This window comes from Oryzias latipes, chromosome 14 (genome assembly GCF_002234675.1).
Source record: "Oryzias latipes chromosome 14, ASM223467v1".
NCBI classification, from domain to species: domain Eukaryota; kingdom Metazoa; phylum Chordata; class Actinopteri; order Beloniformes; family Adrianichthyidae; genus Oryzias; species Oryzias latipes.
The window spans coordinates 589,459-608,778 of record NC_019872.2 but is presented as its reverse complement, the minus strand read 5'-3'; the positions used below and the strand labels follow the sequence as shown (position 1 = coordinate 608,778).

The window sequence follows — 19,320 nt, the reverse complement described above, 5'->3', positions numbered from 1 at the left end:
CCCCTCAATAAAACAAAACTGAAGATTTCAGAGTGGCCTTTTCTTGTGGTCAGTCTAAGGCACACCTGTGCAATAATCATGCTGTCTAATCAGCATCTTGATATGGCACACCTGTGAGGTGGGATGGATTGTCTTGGCAAAGGAGAAGTGCTCACTATCACAGATTTGGACAGATTTGTGAACAATATTTCAGGGAACTGGTTATTTTGTGTATGTGGAAAATGTTTCCGTTCTTTGAGTTCATACCATAAAATATGGGAGCAATAACAAAAGGGTTGCATTTATATTTTTGGTCAGTGTACTTTTTTGTTATGTACATAATTCCACATGTGTTAATTCATAGTTTTTATGCCTTCAGTGTAAATCTACAGTTTCTCTTTGAATGAGAAGGCATTTTCAAACTTTTGGTCTGCACAGTGTATGTATGTATGTATGTGTGTATACATACATGTGTATACATACATGTGTACACATACGTATACATACATGTGTATATATACCCAGCACATAACTGCAGGGTGTAAGATGCTGGCAGGGAAAGCATACATGCCACAATCAAGTGGCAGGAATAATATACAGAAACATGTGTGCAGAATATGAACTGGAAACCCCAAGATCAAAATGGGAAACACCTCTGAAGGTGGTAGAGAATGAGAGGGCAAAGATCCCATGGGACTTCCAGATCCAGACTGATAGGATGGTAATGGGGAGCCAACCAGACATTGTAGTGGTGGATAAAGAACAGAGGAAATCCGTTGTGGTGGATGTGGCAGTGCCAAGCGATGGGAACATCAGGAAGAAGGAACATGAGAAACTGGAGAAATACCAGGGACTCAGAGAAGAACTGGAGAAAGCCTGGAAAGTGAAGGTGACAGTGGTGCCTGTAGTAATTGGAGCACTCGGGGCAGTAACCCCCAAGCTGGAGGAGTGGCTACAACAGATACCTGGAAAGATCAAAAGATAATTAGACATATTAATAAATATTGCTTGAAAGGGAGTGGAAGGAAGCAAACTCATATAATCCCACCCCGTTATACTATAACCATTTTATTACATGATTTATCAATATCCGGTTCACAGTTTTTATCAGACAGAATTAAAAATCATAAGATATCGATAAAGCACATGACAAAGATGAATTACTTAAGTATTACGTCAAAAATAACTATTTTAGAAATCAACATGGCAAATGCAGATCAGTCATCTGAAATATATGCAGATTATGTTACTTGTAAAAGCCATTCATATGAATAAAACATAATACTATATCAGTTAAGTAGACAAAACTGTTTCAAGAATTTTCATAGCAAAATTTCATCAAGTATCAAAAGTTAAAAACATGTGCAAAATTATGCTACATTAGGAAAGATTTTTGAATCAATTTATCAATTTTTGGAGAAAGTGAAGTAATATCATTAAAAGTCAATCAATTTAACAATTTTCAATAAGTGATTAATCATTTGTTTTACTTTTTTTTAAAAAAAATTTGTATTTTTATTTTTATTTTTTATAATAAAGTAATGATGTAGGGGAAAAGTAAAAAGGGTCCATAACTGTCGATTGTCCAAGGTTGGTATTTCTTCTTTTACTGATAACAGCTGATCTTCTGAGTTTGAACAGAGTTTGTTCTCTTCGATGTTATGACTGCAGACATTAGATTCAGGTCCATATCCTTCTTCAGCTGATATCAGCGACGGTGAAAGTTGAGGTGAAGTTGTCTGCAGGTCAGAACTCTGTTGTTATTCAGGTGACGTCAGACATACAGAGAAAGTGATGAATCCACGTGTCATATTTCTTGAAATTATTTGGCTCTTTGGTTTATTACTCCATGTTGTTTCAGACGACCGTGATTAAACACTTTTCAAAGTCTTTCATGGTGTTCACAACCAGAACCTTGGACCGGTCCTCTGGACCGAGTGGTTTGACGTAAATCCTGCAGCCTTTAACCCAACTGTTCTAAATCTGCTTACGCTTCCTGAGAAGCCGTGCATGTTTTGAGATTTCAGCATTCCTTCTGGTCAGATGGTCGTTCAGATAAGCAGCCGAATATGGAGTTAATTCAGTCTCAATAATCAGAAATGCACACAACCGGTTTTACAAATGCACACGCTCCGATTCACAAATGTCATTTTATGCAAACGTGAAAAATAAATTCGGAAATACACACCCTGTGTTTCACAAACACACAGATTGTGTTTCATACATGCACACTAAATGTTTTACAAATGCACAATAAGTGTTTCTCACAAATGTGCACACTGTTTTTCACAAAAACATTTTAGAAATTCACAATAAATGTATCAAAAATGCACAGTAAGTGCTTCACAAACATGATTTTTAGGTACACATGTGAGGTGAACCCACAGATCATTCGAATTGCAGACTGTGCATTCAAAATCCCGTTCTCGTTTGTGAATCTCCCCGTGTGTGAGAGAGATTTTTCTACGGTGAATATTGAGACTCATCTGACGGAGCGGGTCAACTAATCTCACCATTGGCTAGTGAATCTGTCAATCAAACTCATCGGCAAAGCAGGCGGGTTCGCTTTTAACCAATCGAATGGCCCCTTACACTCCTCACTTTCAAAGTGACGAGGGAGGGAGCTGTTCAGCACAGCAGTTGAAAGGACGCGGGCGGCAAACATGGCGGAGAGGTCTTCTGAACGGGATCAGTCTCAGCCCGTAAGTAATGCATTTATTTGATCATTCCCTCGTTGTACGTCCTGTAATGTTATTGAATACTAAGTTGAAGCGTTCTCCTTTGCCAAGTGACATGTGTGAATGCTTTATGAACACTGCAGCCGAGTCGTTTGCAGAGTACCCCCACCGCAAATTAGCTCAGCTTTGTTTTGCTTAGCCTGTGCAAGTTGTGTCTGTGTGAGTGTGAGTGAAGTTCAAGCCGGTGTCGGTTCAAGCTAGCGTCTATAGCCAATGATCTGTAGGTTCTTAACATGATTCATAAGGAACTAAGGGGAAAAGCATGCCGGATTTACAGCAGCAAAGAAAGTTTAATAAAAAGTATTGATTTGGAGACGGCGATTTGTTTAAACACTGATGCTATGCTATGCTAACTAGCTAGTTGTTCCGTGTGCTGCCTTATGTAAACGCGATCCGGGTTAAAGTTAGACACAGCATTTTCACAACCCAGACTTTAAGACGGGGTGGATATGTGCAACAAAGTTAATTCATATGACATTCATGAAAACGGCATTTTTTAAACATAACATACATGAATCCACTGATGAATGAAAGAAGCCTCATTAAGTTTCTAACGTTAGAACCCGTATTGTGCTGAAAAGCCCTGTGAGATTGTGTCAGAGTGACAGCCACTAAAATCCCCGTATCTTTACTTCCAATGACGTAATGACAAGAATCCCAAACATTATGTTTTTAGGCTGTTTTGTAGTCGATAAGTAGTCACAGAAAGGGTGGATGGGAGAAATCAGCTGTCAACAGTGATTTGAGTAGAAGTTACTGTAAGTATTACACACAGGCTTCCTGTGATCAGTGTCTTGTCTCTGATTTTTTTTAAAGGTGTTCTTTACTACAAGCTCAAGTTATCATAGCAAGAGTGTTTTAAAAAAATTCCCCATTCATATATTTGAAAATTATGTAATTTAAGATAAGACAGCTAAATGATCTAATCCATGTTTGTAGTGTTTTTATTTATTCTCTAGGAATTACTGAATGTGACAGCGTGACAATCTTTTGTTCCTCGTGCCATCAGGCAATACAACTCTGTGGCAGGGCATCTTACAAGTAATTTCTTTTAATTTTACCCACTGATTTTCCAATTATTTACCTTTTTTTATCAATCTTTTTATTTTGTGATATTTCTATTTGTAATGCGTGTGTGTTTATGTGTTTTTTTAAAATGGCCATTTTAAAAAAAATTCCTCAGGGATTATTAAATACCCTTCTATTCTATTCTATTTCATATTTTATCATCCTATTGTATTACTGTTTTACCTGTCAATTGGGAATTTAGCATTTTTGCCCCTGTAGATATCTGACAGTTGAAAGTATTTGTACTTGTATTCCATGTATCCTGTACCTGAAGATAGCAGAGAATTGACATTTGGATTTCTTGCATGTGGCAAGATGGCGCCTGTGTTTGGCTTAGCCGCTGCCGGCAGGACACTCTCACAGAAATTTACAGTTCTGTTTCTTTCTGTGCTTATTATTTTGTTTCTTGCAAACGACGTTTTAGCTGCTTTTGTTTACGACCGCCTTACACTGCTGTCTATTGGACTTTCGCTGATCGGCAAAGATACCTCTTCTTCCTGCGCCGGCGTTCTTCGTTCCCTGCATCTGGCGCCTCCAGCCGGTGTCCTGACTGAGGGCCTACCGGTGCCACGCGGATCTCGGTGGAGGAGGAGAGGGAAAAGAGCTGGCGTCCAGGTAAAGATCAGGCTGCGATGGAAGCGAGGAGTGTCTTGTAGACGGCGACGAGCGTTCCTGGTCAGCTGTCATCTGTCGACTTCCACCGACCCAGATGCTTTTCCCGAGTCCCTGCTTGGACACGCAGGGTCTGGTTTTCTGAGGCCGTGCTACCTGAGGACCGTTCATCCAATCTCTTCTTTGACATGGTCGCCTCTCCCTGTGGTTTCCGGATTCTCGGACTGCCTGGGTTCTAACCCTCAGCTCCTGCGGCCCCTGACGCGGGTCGCTGACAACTTGCGCCGGGCTCCCTCCCCTCTGAGCATGGCGCTCCTCAACGCCCGATCCGTGGCTAACAAATCGTTTCTGCTAAACGATCTTATCGACTCCAGGAACGTGGATCTTATGTTTCTGACTGAAACTTGGCAGCGGAATTCCGACCATTCGTCCCTCATTGAACTCTGCCCGGCCGGTTACTCCTTCATCGGACGGCCTCGGCCATCGGGTCGTGGAGGGGGAGTCGCCGCGGTCTTTCGGAATCGCCTCCTATGCCGCTCGGTGAGCGCTGTTCAGTTTTCTTCATTCGAGCTCCAGGTGATCAAAGTCGGGAATAAGTACCCCCTTCACTGTGCCGTTGTCTACCGTCCACCTGGATCAAATGGTGTGTTTCTACAGGAGTTCAGCGACTTTCTTTCTTCCACTATGAAGCTGTCTAACCTGATCATAGTTGGTGATTTTAACATGCATATTAATGATGACTCTGATCTATTTGCCAGTGGTTTTATCAGCCTAATGGACTCTTTTAACTTTACTCAGCATGTGTCTGGGCCCACACATGTTAAAGGTGGCACACTCGATCTTGTTTTTAGCTTGGGTGTGCATATTGATTTTATTTTTTCTGAGGACATTTTTATTTCTGACCATCATTGCATTTTTTTTAACTTGTCTTTTTCTGTATCACTTTCGCCTGTACGCAGAGAAGTCAGCTCTCGCATCCTTAACTCCTCCACAGCTGAGGTCTTTTCTAATGCTTTTAACCTGGTCCTTTCTCCGTGTACTGATGTTAATACTTTATTATGTAACTTTAACCGTTATTGTCTTTCCATCTTGGATGAAGTCTGTCCTGTTAAAACTAGACTGGCTCCTGTCACTAAGGTTTCCCCTTGGATTAACAATAGTATTCGCCGTCTGAAACAATTATGCAGAAAAGTTGAACGTTTATGGAAAAGAACTCACCTAAATGTTCATCTCCTTCATCTTAAGGATCTTTTAGTTTCTTTTAACAATGCTGTTAGAGATGCGAGGGCTGCATATTTCTCTAATCTCATTTCCAAAAGCAGAGGTAATCCTAAAGTGCTGTTCAACACTATTAGTGATATTGTTATGCCCAGTCCACCTGCCGTTCCCATCCATTCCAATGATGACTGTGAAAAGTTTTTATCATTTTTTATTGAAAAGGTCAGATCTGTGAGAAGCTCTCTGTGTCACACAGCTGGTCCTGGCTCTGGTTCTTTTCCTGGTCCGCCTCGTCCTGTGATTTTAGACACTTTCTCGCCTGTTTCCCTCCCTGAGTTAGTCAAATTAGTTGGCACAATGAAGTCATCCTCTTGCTCCCTCGACACGTTGCCAACTTCTCTGCTCAAAGATGTCTTCCAGTCCATTGGTCCCTGTGTCCTGTCAATAATGAACTCGTCTCTGCTGTCTGGTCAAGTCCCTGAGCACTTTAAGGAAGCTGTTGTACTTCCTCTCCTTAAAAAACCTGGGCTTGACCCCTCCCTCTTGAGCAGTTTTAGACCCATTTCTAACCTTCCTTTCATGTCTAAAATTTTAGAAAAGGTTGTTGCCAAACAACTTACAGCTGCTCTCGACAGTCATGGGATGTTTGATCATTTTCAGTCAGGTTTTCGCAGAGCTCACTCCACTGAAACAGCCCTTCTCAGAGTCACTAATGACATCCTGATGCAGGGTGATGCAGGAAAATGCTCTGTGTTACTGTTACTGGACCTGACCGCAGCCTTTGACACTGTGGACCATTACACCCTCTTGGACAGGCTGAAAAACTGGGTTGGGGTCTCCGGATCAGCCTTAAACTGGTTTTCATCATATTTGACTGGCAGATCTTTCTCTGTTGTCTTCTCCAAGTTTAAGTCTTCCTCTGCTCCTCTCACTTCTGGTGTGCCCCAAGGCTCAGTTTTGGGACCTTTATTGTTTATTTTATATCTGCTGCCTTTACAGCATATTTTAAGTTCTTTTAATGACATTTCTTATCACTTTTATGCTGACGATATTCAGCTTTATGTGTCTTTTAAACCCCAGGATGTTTTTAAAATACAGACTTTACAAAAGTGTCTGGATTCAGTTAAGAGCTGGATGAATCACAACTTTCTCCAACTCAATGAAGCCAAAACTGAGGTCCTAGTTTGTGCTCCTGACAGTTGTCTCCCCAAGATAATCCATGAGCTCGGCTCACTTGCTTCTTTTATCAAGCCCTCTGTCAGGAACCTAGGTGTAACTTTAGACCCGGTTTTATCCCTGGACTCCCATGTCGGGTCACTCGTTCGCTCTTGTTTTTATCATCTAAAAAACATTGCAAAATTGAGTCCAGTCGTGTCCCGTTCTGAGATGGAGATGCTCATTCACAGTTTTATATCCTCCCGTCTCGACTATTGCAACTCCATCTTCACATGTTTAAGTAAAAAATCTCTAGAACGGCTCCAGATTGTCCAAAACGCTGCTGCCAGGCTTTTAACCAATTCATCCAAGTTCTCACACATCACCCCGTTGTTAATGCAGCTGCACTGGCTCCCCATTCACTACAGAGTGCATTTTAAAATCCTGGTCTTAACATACAGAGCTCTTAATGACCAAGCACCAGTCTACATAAAAGACCTGGTGCAGCCATACACTCCCAGCAGGTCACTGAGGTCATGTGACCAGGGTCTGCTGGCTGTTAAGAGAACCCGTTTAAAAACTAAAGGAGACAGAGCCTTTGCCACGGTGGCCCCATCCCTCTGGAACTCTCTTCCTCTCAGCCTCAGATCTGTGGACTCAGTGTTTTCTTTTAAAAAGCAGCTAAAAACATATCTTTTTAAAATAGCTTTTTCTTAATTTCTTTTTAACATGTGTTTTTACTGTGTTTTACTGTTGTTTTATCGTGTTGTACTGTGAAGCACTTTGTGATTTTTATCTGGAAAGGTGCTATACAAATAAAGTTATTATTATTATTATTATTAACAACTGTGCAGACACCCACTTGGCCTTCTTCAGTGACGCTGTGAACGTTTATGGCTTTCCTCTGAGGTATTTATGTTATTCATAAAGAAATATTTTATTCACATATCAGGCAGTATAAGTACTTGGTTATTTGTACAAAAATAAAATTACTTTTTTTAGACTCCTCTCCATAAACAAAGGCAACTCTAAAACTCTTTCCCCTCATGAATAACATTTTACCCCCCCTCAACAGTCTCTCTCACCTCATTTTTTTCCTCAGTGATACATGTAACCCACTCCTGCAATTTTTTTAACCTAGAAATTCTACTTATTGGCATCATACATAAGAACATTACATTTTAAACTGATGTGTACCGTATTGGCAATGCATTTGTAATTATGTGTTTGAGACATGATTTTCATGTTATTGTCAGGGTGAGAGGAGATCATGGAGGAGAAAATGTGGGCATAGCCGAGTTAATGCTCACAGTACGTACAACTGACACAAATGGCTTCATTGTGGGAAAAGTGTACACACAATCAACGGTGAGTTGAACCTAGTTTTAGAAGCTTTAATATATACACATACAATTTTACACCCAGTCGCACATGTGCTACCAGTAAATTTGCCTCCTCCACCCTCCGTATTTTTTATACATTAAACATGAAAGGAGCACGTCAATGATCGATGAAATGAGAGATGAAATCATCAATGAGACGCGAGCGCACACGCACGCAGGCAGACACACACACTCGCGCGAATACTCATGATACTGGAGCACACGCGAGCACACACTCGCGTTTCATTGAGTGATGCCTGAGGCGGCCAATGCGTGTGAGAAGAATAGGGAAAGTCACTGCAAGTGGCTAAAATATGTGGAGGGGCGGGGCCTAGAGATAATCGAGCGCGCGTAAACATCCGTGGGAAGGAAACGGAGACAAACATCATCACAACTTGATATGTGCGTCTGAGCTATGAGCAAGCGAACTATTGATTCGTTCTTCCGACCTGCGGCTAGTGTACCAGTGACAGAGTGTACAGCAGGGGTCTCAAACTCGCATGAAATCGAAGCTGCAGCGAGACTGAAAGAGACCAGGAATTAGGAGTTGTCCTTAACATTCAATTTCGTTTTAATATGCCTCTCCCCCTAAGTATGAGCTGTGATATTACATCTTTTATAATTATTTTAATGTTTTGTAATGGATGTAGCCTTTTTTTAATCAGTTGGTATTTTAAATTATTTTAATTGATCAGTGAACTACAAAAACCCCATCAGGACGCATGTCCCATAATGCATTGTTTTTTAGTCTGTAGGGCAGCTTTTAGTCAGTTCAGTACTAAATTTCCAGCTGCGTTCGCTCTGATTGGTGTCTTGCTCTCACCCCTTTCTCGGGATATTTTTGTTTTGATTGACAGGTGATGTTGGAGCAAAAACAAAAATATACGTCACACACCAGGTGATCTGTGCAGTGTTGCGTCCATCTGGGTGATCTCAAACACGCTTATTGTGCATCTTGGCTGAACCTATTTGGTGTCACCAACATGAATTTCCATCCTCTAATATTTACATACATTTAAGTATTGTTTGAAACTGTGAAATTACGAAAGGTTACTACGGTAATCACTTGTTACTAAAAACTTTTTTTTATTCTAAATGTATGGTATTTTTTTTACTATTTTTACTTAGTTGTACTGTCGTGACAGCGATGGTGCTGTCAGTTTACCTTCATGTTGCATCTTCAAAAGTGCAGAATAAAATATGACACTGAATTAGAAACAGCATATTGTAATTTCTGCATCTATTGTTAAAGTATTTATTTGTAATACAGTGGAAATTAGTAGATTTGGTTAGAATGTTGATTTACGGTATGCGCCCCTAAATTTTCTGGTTGTGCCCCTAAAATTTTCAGTTGGGGGCCACTGTGCTCCTACTGAAAAAAGTTAGTCTGGAGCCCTGATACATAAAAGTGAATGATGTATTAAAAATAAATCTGACAATATAATATTTCTTTTTGCTTTTTTCCAAATACAGGATTGAGCTCCTCTGGTGTGATGTCTTCGTGAGTGTTACTGGTTTATATTACAACATCCTGCACTCTCCTGAGGACCAAGACTTGCTCAATATCAGTCACATCACGTATTCTGCTGCCATTACATTTTTCTACCACGCATTCAGGCCAGTTTGGATGTCTTTAGTGACGCGTGGGACAGCCATCCAATCAGGACGGAGCAAAGCATGACACCAAATCAGCTGTGGCAGTTGGGCTTGACCCAGAACCCTGTTTCTGATCCCTGGGTAAATGCTTTATTTAATCTCACTGTACTGGACAACTGATTTGTGTGCAGTTTGACTAAAGTGGAAAGTATCAAGAAGAGTATCATGAAATCATAATGACTACAGTGAATTTTCATCGAAAATGAATGAAAAGGATTATTGTTGTGTGGTGCAAACAATTTCCCTAAATTGTTTGTTTGTAGGGAGAATAGCACATCTGCAAGTTCAAAATGCATCACAATGCATGGCCTTATGAGCCATCAGATGTACTAATGTCACTACTTTGTTAAGGTTCACTTATTTGCAAATTATAAACAGTTATGGAGATATGAGGTCTGCCTGCAAGCAACAATATAAGTTATTATTAGTCTGTCACTGTTCCTACATAATCTAAAACACAAAAAAAACAGTGCTGTTCATAAACAGTATCTTTTTTTTTTTTTTTTTTTTTGTCAGGGTATGCTGGTTCCAGAGATTGAATGGGAGGAGAGTGGATCCATGACTGAACCTCATCCTGGGATCAATGTCCTGGTATGGGACAGTCCTCTTTTGGGTCCACAAATGTTGGAACTGCAAGACGACATCAATCCATTGTGGAATTCAGACCGTTTGGGAGTGGACCTACATCTTTACTGTCCAGTGTGTTTAGAACTTAATTTAGGCGACATAATTACATACAGAAGAAGAGAGACTGAGCGGGGCAAGACAGAGTTCAAATCAATACTGCTGTATTGTTCAAGGGACTTCATTGTATGTAAGGAAGTTATGAAAATTAGTTCCAGTTTAAATAAAATTCAAATCAGTAGAGATCCCACATTTGCTTAAATTTTGACGTTTTAATCTGTCCATGTTTTCACTGAATTTTACTCTGCAATAAAGGGTGAATGTTTGCACTTTGTTGTTCTATGACCATCTTTTGTTGTGTAGTATTTAACCAGCTATAAAACCCAGAGAGATGAGGATCTTTTTTGCAAGGGTGACCTGGCCAAGAGGTGTATATGTATATGGTTACAATATAAAATCAATGACATTTGAGTTATTAAAAAAATAAAATTAAGGTCAAGCAAAGTGACTTCGGGCTGAGCAGGGGGGGTGTATTGGGTATCTGTGATTGACAGTGAGATGAACTTGAGGTAATGTAGTCCCACTGCGTGGTACGGAGCAAAGTGATGCCAGTTTCTCCACAAAACCTTCTGTGGAAGTTGAAGATTTTTCTCCTCCACCTTCATATGATCAAGACCGTGTCTGAGTGTTGAAATGACGCTAGCATGAAAGCTAAGAGAATAACGTACAAACAATCCCGAGTGAAACATTCATTTTAAATCTCATGACCAGTACAGAGTTCGATGGATTCAATGTCAACTGCATTCAACCACTGTTGCCTTGCTTCCAGGTCCACTGAAAAGTTGCACAAGCCAGTAATTTTTGACAACCGAAGGCAATAAACCGACAAGCCATGCTAAGGCTAACACGCTAACGACCGACTGGTCCATAATCAAACATGGGCGGGGCTTTTGTCACCCGCAGAAAGCGTAGAGAAAGTGTAAGGGGCCATACGATTGGTTAAAAGCGAACCCGCCTGCTTTCCCGATGAGTTTGATTGACAGATTCACTAGCCAATGGTGACATTAGTTGACCCGCTCCGTCAGATGAGTCTCAATATTCACCGTAGAAAAATCTCTCACACACACGGGGAGATTCACAAACGAGAACAGGATTTTGAATGCACAGTCTGCAGTTCGAATGATCTGTGAGTTCACATCACGTGTACCTAAAAATCATGTTTGTGAAGCACTTACTGTGTATTTCTGATACGTTTATTGTGAATTTCTAAAATGTTTTTTGTGAAACACAGTGTGCACATTTGTGAGAAACACTTATTGTGCATTTGTAAAACATTTAGTGTGCATTTGTGAAACACAATCTGTGTGTTTGTGAAACACAGGGTGTGTATTTCCGAATTTATTTTTCACGTTTGCATAAAATGACATTTGTGAATCGGAGCGTGTGCATTTGTAAAACCGGTTGTGTGCATTTCTGATTATTGAGACTGAATTAACTCCATAGCCGAACCTTTCAGGTGTTTCCTTTGGGTCATCAAAGCTAGCTTGTGCTTGTGATTCACAAACCTGATGAGGATCGCTGGTTTATCCGTCTCCTTTCTCCTGGGGAGCAGGTGGCAGGTCTCGATGGTATTGATATCCAGGGAAATCCCTTTAGATGTGAGAAATGAAAGTATTTGCTGCTCCAAAGACTCTGCACCGATCTCCGTATTAGCACTGCTAGCTATGCTAGCGCTAGCATTAGCAGTGTTGGCCCCATCTGCATTCAGTTTCGCTCGAGGCTTGATTGGTACTCCAGTGAGAATGACATTATTCATCCTTACTTGCTGATCCACATCGTCCAGTCTTTTCTCCAGAATCTCGACCCGGTTTTCTCGCTGCTCGTTTTGAGCCAGAAATCTTCGGAACTCTTCCATCATTTCCCAAAGTGGCGTTAGCTTAGCCGACACTTGTTCCATAAAACTTTTCAGCGTTTCTTGAATAATGTCAAGAGTCCTTTTGAGGTTTTTGTATTCCTGGGGTTTCTTCTGGGGCATGGTCAGCTCTCTTTTTTGGGGAAAATCAACCTTTTAATTAATTTGAAGATGGTAGTATTCGCAGAGAGGCACGCCACGCGTCCTGCTGTGTAACCCGGAACCGGAAACCGGTAGATAGATAGATGTTCTGTTTTAGGTCCTATAGCCAGGACTTGAGCCACGGACCTTCTTGCTGTGTGGAAAGAGGAGACTGTGCAGAAGATGAGTAGATAGACTTTAGTCCAGATCGGCCTGAGCAGACGAGGTACAGCAGATGTCCTCACATCCAACATACATTTCATTTACCAAAGAAGTGGAAAATGTTTTGGGAAAGCCAAGCCCAGAGAGCATAGCTCAGTGAAACGCAGATTACATCAAACTCTTTTGGGCAACAGCAGATCAGCAATTTATTTCTGCTGGTTGCGTCCTTGGCTTGTTTAGCAGAGTCTTCAGGTGTTACGGGGAATCAGAATGAATCAAATGCAGGGACCGAGTGGCAAAAGGGGTGAGGAGACTAATTTAATTTAACAAAAGGCACCACTCCAAACATAGCAACACAGGCTTTTAGCAAAGCCAAGAACATGACAAACAGATCAGTGAACTACACTGCAACACACAGCACAGAAACAGAGGAGCTTAAATAGAACCCCACAAGTTAACTATAGTGCAGGCAGCTGGGCACCACTTCAGGTACTTGTTTTTGTATTTTGTATTTTGTTCCTCCAGGCCCCTCCTCTCAGGTGTTTTGGAAATCTGGGATCTTCCCTTTTGGGGAGGAGTACTGTGAGGATTCTGTGCTTAGGTTTTTGTGGTGTTTTTTTGTCATGTTTTGTTTTCCTTGTCCATCTCACCAGGTTCAATCACCCTCAGTCTATTTAAGGGTTTTCAGTTCCTCAATGTCAGGTCATCTGATCTGTTCTGCTCTTTTTTGTCACTCCTTTGTTGCTCTCAGGGTTTTTTCATTTTTCAGTTTATTTATTAAATGTTTTAAGTTTCTGCCACAAAGCCTGGCCTCCTGCATTTTGGGTCTTACACCACCAGTTCCTGACAGAGACAACAAAATGGTTGCCTTTGCTGCAACATGGAACTATTTGCAGATAAAAGAGCTGAGCACACTATTTTGCCAGAAGTATTCTCCCTTACATTCAAATAAACTCAGGTGTTCGATTAACTTCATTGGTCACAGATGTGTGAAATCATTAACCTAAGTTCCAGCCGCGCTTCTACAAACATTTGTGAAAGAAAGAACCACTTCCAGAAGCTCAGTGAATGAATAATACTGTGGTAGAAAGCTGCATGAGAAACATGTCCAGTTAAGAACATTCTACACTGCTAAACATTGTATTGTCATTATCATTGACATTTTACAAGCATTAAAGTGATATGGAACAACAACAGCTCAAAGTTGTGGGCAATGTCATTTACAGGGCATGGTCTGTAAATTTCTGTAAATGGTCTGTGCACAAGGACAACACTGGCCTACAACGGACTGGCAAACCCATAGACCAGAAAGTGAGTTGAATGGATAGATTATGCATGACGTGTGGTGAGGTTCACTGCTAGTGAGGCAGAGTTACCGACACATGAACCCTACAGAGTAGCTTATTCAATATTTAATTGGCAATAAAGTGTATTGTTTTAAAATGTCATTTCAATTTTTTTCTTCCGTACACCAACTTCTATGCTCGTGCATGGAAAAGAGCAAATGAGGTAATTAAAAATAAAGCGTCTTTTATGATGAAAAAGATCGAAACATTTAAGTGCAGCCCCAGAACGGTGCACTGATGGTTTTCCCCCCTCCCTAGCGCCCTGTCCTTCCATATCATATTGTGTAACATTTTGTTTTGTGCGTTTTTTCTTGTATAGCAGGTTCTTTTTTTTACTACTGCCCTGTCAAGAGGAGAGATGTATGTTCTTTTTTTGCTACCGCTGATCCTCTCATAATTTGCACATCCCCTTCTTCTACACCTAGAAAAGAGTAATTTTGTTGTACCTGTAATTATAGTGTTTCACAATGAAGGCTATTTATTCATTCATTCATTCATTCATTCATTCATTCATTAATCCATCTAGTCACCTCCATCTAACCCACCCTTCCTCTGCACCTTCCTCGCTCACCAATCACCCTCATGTCTTCAATGTACCGCATTGTCTGTAGTATAAGTTGCTCTGGGGAATAAGTCACACTTTTGGGATAAAAGTGCAACAAATCTGCCAGGCCTGGCATAATACTGCACATCGGAAGTGATTTGCATGTCAAACTTGCATCCACTGCCAGATTCTCCTCCACGTTTGTTTTGGACGGCATGGTCTCCTGCGTTTCTCCTAGTAGCAAATGCTGACACACACCTACAGCCCTGTTACATGTTTTTAAAAAATAACAACAGAGCTTTTTGTTATATTAATATAAACAACAGATCTTATGTTTTATTAATGCATGTGGAAGGTTATTGGGATGATTTTTCCTCTTGGTGTTGAAAAAACAAAAAGTACTTTTTGGAGTCATCTCAGGTGATAATTGATTTAGTTTATACTGTTTTTTTAAAAGTGGAAAATTTTATATTCACAAGAACAGTTTTTTTTTTTAAATCAAATACCTCTTTATGTTTCACAAGGACATTTGCTTTTAATTGTTTTCTTCACCTAAAAAGCAAAGGTACATGAAAAATTTCCACTTTATTTCATGATAGGCTAACAAGTTAAACTCCAATTATTTGTTTTTCTTTTCACTTTTTTTTACAATTATTTTTAATTTTGAGCAAATCATCAATGATTGTTAGTAAAGTTTATTAGGAGTCCATTATTTTATATTTTTCTCTGACTACCTGCAAACATGGTTGATTTAATGTAATTAAAATGTGTTAAAGTTGGACTTTCAATCAAATCAGGAAGTAATAAAAAATGAATGAGTACTGCTTATTAACCACAGATTAATATTCTGGGTGTTTTTTGTAAGTCTGGTGGTTTTTACATCATTTTTGTGCTGAAAAACAGCAACTAGACTGTTGTGCAGCAGAAAATCACTATGTGCTTTAAGCTCATTCTAATATTAAATCACTCTTACAGAAAATTAAAGATGACTGCCATTTTGCTCAGTTATGACATGTTAAAAAATGTAAAGATAATTGGCCCAACTTAATAGGAAAACAAATGAACCCAAACTACATAACCAGTATTGTCGGGGCTGACTGACAGGCGTGGCTGCCAGTACACGCCGACGACCCCTCTGACCATCACTGGGACATTCATATGCATTTACACACCAGTGGAGGCAGGACGGGTGAAATGTCTTGCCCATGGACACTACAGTTAACTGGGATCAAACTGCCAACCCTTCAATCATTGGCTGACCCCCTGCACCACGGCAGGTGTTCTTCTGGAATGTAATCATGGCTGAGAGATTCTCCACATTCCATCTGTCTCTGGTTCCATCAGAACCTGTTTTGTAATGATATCATTGATTTTATTTAATACAATCATGGCCAATGTTTCAAGAATTTTGTTTTGTATGTAGTGAGAGGTGTATTTAGCATTTGGTGGGAATTGTTTGTTTCATTAAATGTGGGCTTTTTTGTCACTGTGCAGTTAAACTATTTTAAAGAACAGTCCTGCAGAGAAAACACTTGTTTGTTCCTCAGTTCATTTACTGCAATGAGTTGAAATTCTTCTCCAATCAATCTATCTATTAAATTACCAGTGGTTCCCCCTGTGGGCTATACAAGCCTGTCAAGGCCCGGTCAACCCAAAACCCCACACCAGCATGTGACCAGTTTCTCTGGTCTGCATAGCAATATGCAAATTAACCGGATCTCTTCTATCTCCACCAAGGCCCCTCGTCATTCCATACCACACGATTACAGCACCACAGCCTTTTCAAGGAGTCATTGTCTGGACCAGAATGACACTATTCTGTGCCCTGGGCAAGCATTTTCCACGCCAACAACATGTCAAAGGAGACGGGGAGTCTTGTATAAGTAGAGCTTTGAGAATCACTTACCTTCTCACTTACAAAGCTAAATGCAAAATCTAAAGAGCTGGAAACACAGATGATCTTAAATTACACTTGACTAACACTGATCTTAAAGTAATTGTCTGTAACTGTGGCAGTTGCAAACCTTCATTATGAACTATCTGGTTCCTACAGACCCATTCAACTTCAGATTTCGTCACATCTTTCCCCAAAAATGATACCTCAGTGTTCATTTTTCTGACGGTCCTGAAGGCAACCTAAATCTACTTGCATCCAGTAAGCTTTAGAACGGCAGAGGAAGGTAAAGGTAAGCACAGATAATCTCCCTTTGGAGGAGCTTTTTGTCAGTGCAAAATAACTGCACTTAGTTGTGCGTGTGTGTGTGAGTAGGTGTGTGTGTGTGTGAGTAAATGTGTGTGTGTGTGCGTGTGTGTGTGTGTTGGTGGTTGTTTTTTTTACTTTTTTAACCTACACTCATATCCCTGGTACTTTTTTTAGACAGACAACTACAAAACAGTTAAAGGCATTAAATTTAGAGTTAATGGCTGTGACGGGTCGTTATTCTCCTGAACTGAGAACTTTTCTGGGACTAATCCTCTGTAGAGCAAAGCCCCTCCCCACTTTTACAACGGCTGTTCCCACTTGACCAAGCTGACAACTTCAATCATGCTCTTCCTCTTTTTTACTCACAACATAACACAAAATGCATAACTTCAAGAATAGCATTCACAGTCTAGTTTAAGGTTAAATCAAAGCTATAATACATGTTTTGCATAAAGATTTTTTTACTCACCTGAGAAAGACAGCTTCACCCTGTCGAACAGTAATATTGTCCATGACTTTATTGTTGGACTGATAGTCTCCTTGGCTGCGGACAAGAAACCCTGCAGGCACAAGAAGCAAAATCCTAATTGAAAGAACAAACAAGCATTTGGAAAAAGCAGCATATTGTTCCAGCACAAAATGCATTTTCAGCCCACTGAGACGTGAAAACAAAAAAATCCCCTATTGATGAGGCGTGTTGTAAAGACGCATGGAGATTATCCCCTCCTCCTACTTCAGTCTTAATCCAGATCTTCTAACCACGTAACTGTTGTGCAGAGGAAAAGGATGGCTATCTGTACTTCCTAGTTTGTTGTTTAAAAGAGACAAAAAACGGTTTTTGAAAGTTTCATGTTTATTTAACATCTTAATATAACAGCAGGATTAAACAAATTACACGGCAACCAACAAAACCAGTAGTAAGACACACTACTGCAAGAGAAAGATGCCAAAGCGGGGTCTGTTTAAGTCAGTGTTTTCAACCGGTGTGCCGCGGCACACTAGTCTGCTGTGAAATCTGGTCAGGTGTGCCGTGGGAAATTACCCTCTTTCTCTGATCTCAAAACATTTCCCATCTCCAGGATATCAGTTCTGTGTTCATCCAAACAGGCCCTGATTAAACACTGAGTAGTTGGGAATAAGAAAGACCATAAAATACTTTTTTCTTTGTGTTAATTTGATTCTATTAAAGACATTTTGATAAGAATGAGGGTAACGCGATTTAACCGCAGCTTCAGCTCTGTTTTTTGGGTCCCGCCCCTTTAACTGTCTCTTTTCTTTTTCTCCAAACTTGTTCTGTCCAACAACTGAGTGAACAGATTAGAGCTGAAGGCCTTTTGTGTTGGACAGGTTTTACTATCACAAAAATAGTTTATAGAACTTCTGAAAACCAGAGTGTAGACCTGTATAAACCCCTTTTTGTTACTTTATTATTTCTTATTTATTTGTTACATTTAGTGTGTGTGGGGAGAGGGAAAGAATGTGAGGGGGGGGGGGGGGGGTGGAAGAGAGTAAAAGGAAGAGAGGTGGAGGAAGTGGGGGATGCAAGCACTGATTTGAATAAGTTATTATTTTAAGCTGTAACAATTATACCAGATCTGCTGGAAAAACAAATATTACATCAAAGGTGAAAATCTGACAGGAAGATGAGCAGAACACATCTGTCCATCAATACACTGTGGGTAAGGAGGAGGGATGAAGCAGACAGGGAGCAGTGTGGCAGTGTGCACGTGCACGTGGGGGTGGAGATACATGCATGCTGCCGAAGTGAACCGTGTGTTCATGAGGGGAAGCAGATCTTCGTCAGCCAGACCAGGAGAGGGGGGGGAGAGACCCCCAAGCCAGGAGTACCCCCGGCGACGACATATGTCATCAGTCTGACCAATCAGAAGTGGTTGAAGTCTTCACTTCCTTGTTCTGATTCTGCTCATAAAGTCTCTCAGTTCCAACAAAAATACCAGATAAAGCTCGTCTTTAGTGGTGTAGCTTTCCACAGAATCCAGTGGCAGACCATGTAACTAGTGAACAAAACAATGAAGCTCAGAAAAGCAAGTTTGTCGGCATTTGGCGGCTGTTGTGACTACATCTCCCATGATGCATTGGGTTAAAGTGACAGCGTCTCAGCGTACAATGAGTCCTCCCTGTTAAACGTCTTAAAACACTACGAACACACAAACAGTTTTTAAATCTTCTTGATGAAATCAGAGGTCAACAGTTTAGTTCTCCTTCCAGGTTTGTGTTAATTAAAAGCCAAACATCCCAGAGTTTGATCCAAATCATCTTTCTGACTGAAACACTTTTCTAATAACGTCTGGATTACTTTAGATGTTAAACTAAAGAAGAGTTTCTCCTTTTTTTTACTTTTTTGGATGCTGGTGTGCCGTGGGATTTTTGTCACGGTTAAAGTGTGCCTTGGCTCAAAAACGGTTGAAAAACACTGGTTTAAGCAATCGATTCTCCCCCTTTTACCTTTGAATGTTTCATTTAAAAGCCAGCAGTTGTTTTTCTGTTTTTTCTTTAAGGTAGCTTTGGGATTTTCCAGCAAGATTTTCATTGCTCAGTCGTTTTTTTTATCAAGTTACA

At 40.4% G+C, this 19,320-nt stretch overlaps 1 protein-coding gene across 2 annotated transcripts in view; it reads right to left on the bottom strand.

Moving 5' to 3' along the window:
- LOC101164539 (opioid-binding protein/cell adhesion molecule-like) overlaps window positions 1-19,320 on the bottom strand; it is a 134,165-nt gene that overhangs the window by 61,790 nt on the left and 53,055 nt on the right. The window contains exon 2 of one of the 2 annotated variants that reach the window (XM_011473260.3): window positions 17,210-17,300. In XM_011473260.3, coding sequence (XP_011471562.1) covers window positions 17,210-17,300 — 91 coding nt within the window. Of the gene's footprint in view, window positions 1-17,209; window positions 17,449-19,320 lie in introns of those variants that run through there. The other variant, XM_011473259.3, reaches the window with a different exon arrangement.